The 9,643-nt window shown below is 46.0% G+C and overlaps 1 protein-coding gene across 1 annotated transcript; it reads right to left on the bottom strand.

The window, feature by feature from the left end:
• Positions 1-19: 19 nt before the first annotated feature.
• cbx7b (chromobox homolog 7b) lies at positions 20-9,600 on the bottom strand. The gene is made up of 6 exons (XM_035612273.2): positions 8,594-9,600; positions 5,704-5,747; positions 5,210-5,275; positions 4,365-4,431; positions 3,795-4,131; positions 20-3,246 (listed from the first exon to the last, which is right to left on the bottom strand). The coding sequence occupies exons 1-6, from the start codon at positions 8,660-8,662 to the stop codon at positions 3,050-3,052; spliced, it is 780 nt and encodes a 259-aa protein (XP_035468166.1). The 5' UTR covers positions 8,663-9,600; the 3' UTR covers positions 20-3,049.
• Between the last annotated feature and the right edge of the window lie 43 nt (positions 9,601-9,643).

The raw sequence follows: 9,643 nt of genomic DNA, 5'->3' as shown, positions 1-9,643 counted from the left end.
CTGGACACGGACAAAAAGCTGATATTAAACATGTGCAACATTTATTTTAGTAATACCATAGAAATATTCTGTACACAATGACACTGTAGACTGGAGCAGGTAATGTGCAGGTTCTACGTCACAATAAAGTGCAAGGTTCTCCGCTCGGTGGTCGAGGGGAAGCAGCACGAGCGACTGCGACAGACGACGTCAAATTCCAGGGAGCTTGTTTTGTCAAATTCCAGGGAGCTTGTTTTGTCATGTCGGTACATTTAAGACATGGCATCAGCGCAGCTTGGTTTATCACAAACTGTATAAAAAAAACAAAAAACACGATCCAGTCATCTGCGTGACAAACACACAGGTATCTTGAAAGAATAAATATACATTCAGGTCAATGTAGAAAAATAAGGACTTAAAAATAGGATTCCTCCATCTTCCTGCGTTTTAAAAAAAACGTCTCCTCCTCAAGTCTTACTAACATCTGTCGAGGGTCGTGCACTCAGACGTACAGAAACCACATAGTCAGTCGGACAGTGTGTGTGTGTGTGTGTGTGTGTTTGTATAAAGGATTGAGAGGGGGAGAGGGAGAGGGAGAGAGAGAGAGACAGACATAAGCCCTACGAGCTCCACGGACAGAACAACAAAATTGCGCAACATCAGGCACTTCCATTCCCTGCAGCTTCATTATCACACAGAGACAGTCGTGGGATCACGAGGCGCTGACCCATCATCCTCAGTGTGGGATAAACAAGTTGTGGACCAATGGGACGCCACTGTGGGAGATTCCGCAGACATGACACATCCCATCAGCTCCTGTGTCCACCGGGCAGGGAGCCGCCAAGTGTTACACCAATGCTCAGAGTTGGGATTTTTATCTCTTCTTTTTTTAATTTTTTTTATTTGTGACATTAGTCATTTATTGCATGTACTTCACACCACTGCTAAACATTTTCTAAAGCAGGTATTTTGATTCATTTCCTTCCTTGCTTACAAGCAGCAATAGGACTTTGCTCAGTGGCTGTGGACTTTATAGATTTGGAATTCTCCATTTGTTTCTGGCTCAACAAGTTATTATCAGAGAGATAAGTTAAGTTGTTGTTTTTTGTTTTTTTTGGTGTGTGTGTGTGTGGGGGGGGGGGGGGGGTCTAAAGATGACAGGATAACTGAGCAAACTCTGTCTGTTGCATCTTCTAAATGGTCCTTGAAGAATGAGCCTGTACCATTAATGACATGAGATACTTTTACAAATGTGATCAATCCCAGTCAACTTTCACTTTTTACTTTTGTCCTTTTTAGTTTTACGTTGCTGGTCGTCTTTCTTTCCTCGCTGGAGGCAACTCTCGCGCCTTTGCGAATTTCCAACATCCAACACTTAATATTTTTGTTCATTCTCTCCTCACTACCCATGGTCATAGTTTGCGTATCTGTAAATTGTGAACTGTCCGATAATCCAAGAGTCATTTTCACCTCAGATTGAACAATTATTCATCACCTGAAAGGTTTTAAAACTATAGTGTTTCATAAGACAGAAGATGATCTGCATTTAGGGTTCTTCTTTTTTCCTGTGTTGTTAAGCATCTTGTTTCCGATTAGATTCCTGTCACAGCCCCTCGTCCTGGTCCTGGTCAGAAAACACTGACTTTGAGTAAATTCCTCTTGCTGAACGGTTAGATTTTTCTTACCACGACTTATGTAATAAATGGAGGCAACCAATTGTTAGTTGTGATGGATTACGCATTAGAACAGGGGTTTGAGTCTGCGTGTGGATGGTCATTGGAGTGAGAACAGTGCTTTTCCTAGTCTTAGTGTGTTTGATAAAAGAGTTGTCTGTGATGTAAACTGTGTGTGATTGCTAGTTAGAGCGCTTAACAGCGAACAGAGCGGCACGTATTAGTCTGAGATTTATTCTGATAGTCTCAATGAGGGTTACATTTATGGTCAAACACTCAGTTTAGTTAGTTTTTTAATGTGAAAACGATCTAATTCAAGGCTTTTGAATGTCGTCACAAATGACCAGGTAATTAGTGACCTTCAGAATTAACTATCAGTGATCGGTGACGTTCACCTTTAATTCTGCTGGTTAAACTCTACAAAGACGCTCTCAGTAAGCTCCGTCAGCACAGCCAAATTTTCGTTGCGCACCATATTTATCGAGCGTCATCTAGTTTTCTAATTTCGGTACGAGCCATCACTCGTGCGGCGAGCTGTGTGTTTTGAGAAGAGGAGCGTGACGATTGTCCAGCGCCGAACTGCCCGCGAGGTGTGGAAGAAAGACAGAAACGGCGGCCATGTTTACATGCACAGAGGACTCTTCTTTGTCCTTCTCCCACATGAGAGATAGATTACATCGGCCCACGAATCTGTACTGTATACTGAACTTAAGTGCAACTTGTACTTTTTAAATTTCCAAGTTTCTGCTACTTTTGTGGGGGGCGGTTAAATACTTTCGAGCCTCCAGATTTATCTGATGACTGTCCTCGGTATCTCCGCTGCTTGGCGAGAATTTTTTTTCTTCGCAAAAGCAGACTCGTCACCTCTGAACCTGACAAGGCCTGACAAGTCCAAGTGAGAGCCCGTCTCACAAAGTAAAAGGACGAGATACGAATACGAAAAAGTCGTGCGTTAAGGCCCTTGTCATTAACCGCTCTGAAGGCACCCTGTGGAGAGACATATCATGCCCATATTCTGTTTTCTGTTGGGGCGTACGTGCACAAAAAAACCCATGTCACACACAAGACGGAAGGGAAAAACTGAATAAGCATAATATGTCTCCTTCAAAGGTATTGAATGACGCATTAATTCCAGGCACCTCAGTCCCCTTGTATCAAAGGGTGAACATCTCGACCTAACGACACGTTGCGTCCGGCTCATACCCAGCTGACTCTGTGCATGTGAACATACTGGGAGGGGGGGAAAACGAGAGGTCGCACAGGGGGGCACAACGATAACAGCGATCTTGACCCCCTCAACCACCATTTACACACACCGTGAACGATCGCGGTGCCTCAGAGTCCTTCCCGCAGCGGCCCACCCACCCTGCAAAGCCCACTAACCACTCCATCACAATTCAGACCTCCAGGCCCCAGTGACTGAAGAAGCCTTTGGCCACTCTCGACTCGCGGAAAGTCACTGTGAGGGAGTTGAGGGTGACGTCCGTGACCGTCACCTCTCCGGCGGGGCCGACGACAGGTCTCCAGGTGTCGTCCGATGCGGCGACCTCGTCTGGTCCGACGGCGGCGCTCCACCGTTCTGTCCTCTCTTGTCCTGAAGGGGGCAGGAACACGGAGAGAGAGAAGACAGTCAGACAGTGATTCAATCGAGCCAATCACACGTGTACTGTTATTGAGTTTACCTCCCTGCAGTGACCTGGGTGGATGATCTCTGCCTTGATAGATGTTAGAAACTGACAGAAGACAGATAGGGACACAGCAGCTCTAAGAGCTTCATGATGCCCATGAAATCATTGGCCTCCCCTGGAGAGTTGCAGTAGCAAATTCATAATATGCTACATGGTGGTAAAAATGCTTCTATTTGATATTTTACATTGGGTACAATTCATTTAAATCAATTAAGTATATTTTTATGATAGTTAAATAGTATAGTTAGGTCTAACTACAATAACAAATAAAAACAAATGCAGCCAGCCCAGCAGCTTGTATTTGATATATACAAGAGCAGCAGAATTATAGTAAATTCTGCTTTTATCTAATATTTTACATTCAGTTGTGTGCCCCTGTGAAAAAAGGTGGCCGTGCCTACTTGAGGTCGGGATGGCGAGTGGAGACAACTGGCTGACCGACTGACAAACTTACCATTAAGAGTCGTCCCCTTCTGTGCTGCCTCCATCTCCTCTTCGTCATCCTCCACATTATCCTCCTCCTCCTCGTCTTCCTCTCCCAGGCCCTCCCAGTCGTCTTGCGCTGGACTCGGAGGGCTTGAGTCAAGGCACGTGAACTGTGACCTCCCGGGTTCGCCTTTGTGAGGTGCCAGCCGCGGCCCCGGGCCCTGTGTGCAGGCGCCGTACAACTCGTCCTCGTCCTCGTCCTCGTCCTCCGGGACCAGCGAGCGGGTCAGGGAGAGGCGCAGGCGAGGCGGGGGCTTCTCTGGAACCTTGTGGGCGCTGCGGAGATCCATGGTGTAGACGGAGTTCTGAGTCACAATCGGACAGAAGAGAAAAGCGCGAGTCATCGTTCCAGCGATTGCGTGAAAGCATTCGTAACTGGTCGGAGAGGAGAGCGGTGAGCTGGTGGAGGACCAGAGTTACACTGGAGCAGAAAGTCTGAGAGGACAATCACTGGACAGTTTCCACGAAGGGAGAAGGAAAGTGAGAAGAGTACACTCAAGTATGAACCACTGTGAAGTATACTTCACTGTATCTTTACCTGCAGAAGGAGTCTTTTGGCCTTGGATCCTTTCCTTTTGTGACCCAGAGCTCTGTCTCTCTGCTCTCTAGAAAAAAAAGAAGCACATTGTTAAAAAACATCAAAATGCCTCCTGGATACGTAATCACCATAGACTGTATAGGAACATAGTCACCGGGCCCAAAAAGTGAAGCCAAGGCGGAGGTGTATAAAAATAACCCTGTATTCTGTCGAATCGCCAGCAGAGGGCGATTCCACTGGTCGCAAAAAAGAAGTCAGTTTCTATAGAAGTCTAGGAGAAAATGACTCTACTGCTCACTTGATTTATAACCATAGTAAACATTTTCCTGAGGAGTTTATGGTCTTGATCTCCAGTTTAAAGTCTTCTAGAATAAAAATATCTTATTCAATAACATTTAGCATTTAAAAGAGTCAGATATTGTTTCCGTCAGAAGTTGGAACTGAGCAATTAGTCCACGAGAATCACAGAAGCATTTCCTCTGTTTTTTTTCCACAAACGTTCACAACTTTTATGTTAATGTAGATATAATGTGCATTAAAACATAGTGTTGTACTCTACTACAGTGTTTGGGGAGATCCTCCTGACACAACTGGTGCGTTTAGATGTGGATTTTATGTGGGTGGGGTTTTTTCATATCAAATTACAATCGAAACCACCGAGGACACACGCTAACACCAGCTGGAGAGCGGTCAGGGATCTGGGTCTTGATGTGCTGAGTAGTGATCTCTTTATGATGAATATAATGTAAGAAGAGTCCGAGTGTAGAAACTTTCTGGGCTCCACTGGACCCGGGTAATGTTTTTCATCTGGCTCATAATACATGTCGCGCGGAGTGGAGCCTTACTTCTCTTCATAGGCCTGCACCAAACGCTGGTCCAGAATATGTTCCTCAGGTTCCCATGTACTATATCTGCCAAACAACAAAAACAAAAAACAATAGTATGTAGAAGCCCTCCTTTTTTCTAGTCATTCGCTTCATTCATCCATTATTGGATTCAGTCAGGAATTTCAATACGTCTGTGTGTAATGCTGTGTTGTTTAACATTTACCATTAAAAAAAAAGGATTTCATTTACTATGTGTAGACAGAAAAAGGGCTCAAACGATGGCTCCATCATCTTTGGTTCCACTCAGACAGTAACTATGTGCTGAGCAACATGTTAGCATTATTAAAGAGCACGTGTATTTGATGTTGTTGTTTTATGATGTTTTTACTTTTCTGTGCATGCACATAATCTAACGTACGTGTCAATTTGAATACGATGCACTTTTGATATTTACAACCCAGTCGGTCCACTACAATCCATTCATCTCTACAATTCGACGTTGGAATACTTACTTCGGAGGCCATCCTTTCCACTTCAACAGATACTCCACATTCCCCTGTGGAGACATTCGAGTTAAAGAGCAGCATCAGCCGAGGTGTTAATTTCAATTAGAGGGTAAACCGTGGCTTGTCCCACACACACACACACACACATAAACAACCAACCATTTAAATGTGTTAAATGTGGGAAGGGACCCGGTGGCTAAATGGTTAGGGAGCATTTACTGCATGTAAATGGTACATGGACAGTAATGATATAGAGCCACCACTCAAAGAGCTTTCACAGTACAAGTCAATTGTTTTTTTTTTCTTAAAGCTTGAAGCCATGATCTTTAGTCCATTTGTGTTTCACAGTATAAGAGTTATACTGGTTTAGATATGATTCAGATGAGGGTGTTACGGCCTGAAACTGTTGCGGCACTAATTAAAATGTCATTAAACCTGAGAAGGAACGGGCTGATGCATCTTGTTAGTGATTTGCCCAGGGGCGCCTCAGAGTGAGTGTTTAAGAATTTCAACTGCACCCACCCAAGGACTTTGTGTTTTTCTTTGTGTTCAATGGAGTTCTGTGCATAGGAAGACACTGTTGCACCATCAGACAATATCTCTAATAGACAGATATGCTAATAAAGGTTTTGACGTGAAATGTACTGTATGTTCCCGGGTACGAGGCGAGCCTCTGAGCGTCGGACAGCCTCTGTGACATCATTCGGTGAGAACTACCAGCTCAGCAGGTGAGGTCACCACTTCTCCCGACTTCGCTTTGCTCACCCAGTTCCCCAATAAACAACGCACACGGGTGAACGTACCCTTACAGACGAAAAAATTTCCAATATTGCACATGCTTGCTCTCGACTGTGGCGGTTATGATACGTAAGTGAATGGAAATGTCAATTTTATAGCATCACTGGAGAGATCGGTTCAACTCAAAGTGCCCCTGTGTGGTCCAGGTGGGTTCAGGTTTGGTATCACTTCTACCATAGTAGAGTAAATGGAAATTAGGTCAACAGCTTTTTTTTACTGTTTATTTTTGCCATATTTCCATTGGTTGCATTCACCTAACATCCATCACTGTTCTGTATTTCAGTGCTAAAATGATTATCCAGTTATTCGATTGATAGCAACAATGGTATTCAATTGTTTTTAATGCCAAATATTTTTCATGATTGCAAACTGGGGTTAACCGTCGGTCAAACAAAACGAGGAAAAATCTGAATCGGTGACTTTTGGCTCTAGAAAATTGGGAAGTGAAATTTAGACTCAACCACTGTTCAGGGAATTGCACAAATCTTCGACAGATTAATAATGAAAAGATGCGACGCCACAAGTGTCACATCTTCCAAGACTTGCCCCTCTACATGTCAAAGTGCTGATTGACAGAAACTACTGCTCACTGGCACAGAAGATGATAAGAGAGCAGGGACCTCCGTCAAAAGGCTGAGCAATCCCCCCCCACCTATACGCTGTTTCACCTAATTCTAAATGCCGATGGTGATCTTAATCTGGATCCCTCGCGAGGTTTAATCACTTGTTACTTTGTAAAAAAGTTGAATGCAATTCCGTCCATTACTTCTTGAATAATCCTTCTAACAAACAGAAAAAACAATCACATAACCTCCTTGGTGGTGGGCTTGCGTGGTCAGACTAATACTCAAATTTCCAAGGGGCTAGATTTCCAAGACTAGAGGTTGCAGAGAGGAGATGACTGTGATGATGATGTTGCCGTTTTTGTGGGAGAAATGTGAAAATATCGGGTACTTTAAGTCAAATGCTGGGTCGTCAGCGGCAGCCTCGGTTGCAAAAGTTGCTGCCGTCCGCGTCGTGGTATAAACCACCGCCCCTTATCAGATAAACGGTTGTGATTGGACCGGCAAGAGTTTTCTGCCGGGGGGAGGAAATCACTTCCCATCGGAGGGGTTCCAGACGGTATTCTGGGCAGAGCAAATTTAAATGAGCTCCCAGAATTCTTCCGGGTCCCAGGCTACCTTGGTGGAGGTCACGAGATCGATATGTGTAAAAAGAAAAAAAAGAAGAAAAAAGGCCATGCCTCAATGCACACTCTATCAGTGTTTCTATTTAGCAGTAAGTGTATTTGGAGAGTTGTGTTTCTGTCTACTTCAACCATGTGACTCAACGGCGACTGCTAAAGCCTGTAATAGTATTTCTGAGTTGTGGTAGTATTGTGCTATAGCTGCCGTTGTGCTCCTTTTACTTTTGCCCTTTTTGTTAACCAAGTGCTTGTTGATTAGTGAGGAACTGTCACATGTCGCACAGTTTGAACGTTCATTCCAATTCTTGATAATCGATAATTGTGATCCTGTCACACAATATCCCGTCGAGGCAGGGATCAAAGGTTCAAAGGCGCGCACACACCCACGCACACGCACACACACACACATTCATGTGACATGGCCACTATCCCACATGTGCATCTGTCCTCAGTAGTAGATGAGTGGGGGCCCGGGGGGCCCGGGGGGGCCCGTGGGGCCCTCTCGCGCTTTGGGCGCCTCCATTTCTCGCTGCGCACCTGCATCTGTCAACAACCCTCCGCTAACTTCAGCTCGAACCCCCGAACAGCGACCGGGCCCAGATCAAGGTCCCCCCCCTCCTCCTCCGTCCCGTCCAGCCGAACAAACACCTGACATGTCGAGCTGTGGACCGTGCGACGACCACACACACTCGCGTTACGTTAAGAGGGGCATCCTCCTTTTAACCCGCCCCCCTTTACGCAGCCTGCAAATTAGATAAACCGGATTAGCCGCGCGCATTCCGCTCATTTCAGTCTCTCGAGCTGCCGCTGGCATTCCGAAAGTAGCATCCCCTGCTCGCCACGGCGTGCGCGTCCGTCCGAGGACCGACCGCGTCCCGCAGGGGGAGCGCGGCGAGAGCGTGCAGCCGTTACCTTCCGACATCTCCTCTTGACGATCGACTCCACGGCGAACACTTGCTCTCCGATCGCCGACAGCTCCATCTCCTCCGCTGGGCTCCCAACTGTCAAAGTATCGTCGTCCTCCTCCTCCTCTTCCTCCTCCTCCTCCACGAACTGGGCTGACGCTCACCGCTGATGACAGCGCCCCCCCCCCTCCGGTCCTCTCCCTCCCGGGTCTCACTTCAGCCGCCCTCGCGTTTGTCTTGACACTTTTCCAAGGGCCAATTCAATCCGGATCAGGAGTGACTTGCCTGTGTGCTCGGTGTGTGTGTGTGTGCGTGTGCGTGCGCGTTAAGTGCGTGTGCGTCCACCAGTGACTCTACAAAATCTGCGACACATCTGCACACCGCTCCGCGCGCGCGCCCGTCTCCGAGAGCGCGCGCTTTCCCCGACGATGAACCGACGCGCGCCCCCAGTCACCCCATCACCCCTCACGGGGGACGAGCTCAGGGTCCCGCTGCACTCGAGCGACAAACGACACAGTACGAAGACGCGAGCGCGTGCTCCTGACCATTCAAACACGTCACCGAGGAAAAGTGGAACGTGTCCCACCATCCGCAAATGTACACACATTGCACAACGTGACTGGTACATCACCAAATAATATCAAATATGACATACTCAGATTGGAAATGATGGTGCATTCATGAAAAGTCGCATTTCGTTATTGCAGTTGTTCTCGGTTTGAAGAGTTTGAACTGTCACATCTTCGATCCAGTCATTCTAAACCAGATAAACCTGAGGGGCCGTATGAGGATTGAAAAACAAAAGTTCCGCTTCACAAACTTCTTCTTTTTTTTTCTTCAAACTTTGTTTTTGCTTTTCTCTACAATTTCCTTTTTTGGGGAGCGGAATATCAATGCGGGCCTTGACTGCAGCTGCCAAATAAATAAAGTCGAGTGAAAGTGCCAGAGTTTCCAATTTGGGGAAATCACAGTAGAAGTAATAAAAAAAAAAAACCAATAACCTCAAAGTCAAGGACAAGTACTTCAGAAATTCAATTGATATACAGTACTCGAGTAA

This window comes from Scophthalmus maximus, chromosome 16, assembly GCF_022379125.1.
Source record: "Scophthalmus maximus strain ysfricsl-2021 chromosome 16, ASM2237912v1, whole genome shotgun sequence".
Lineage (NCBI taxonomy): Eukaryota > Metazoa > Chordata > Actinopteri > Pleuronectiformes > Scophthalmidae > Scophthalmus > Scophthalmus maximus.
The sequence above is the reverse complement of the archived record's forward strand: the minus strand, read 5'-3'. Positions and strand labels throughout refer to the sequence as shown.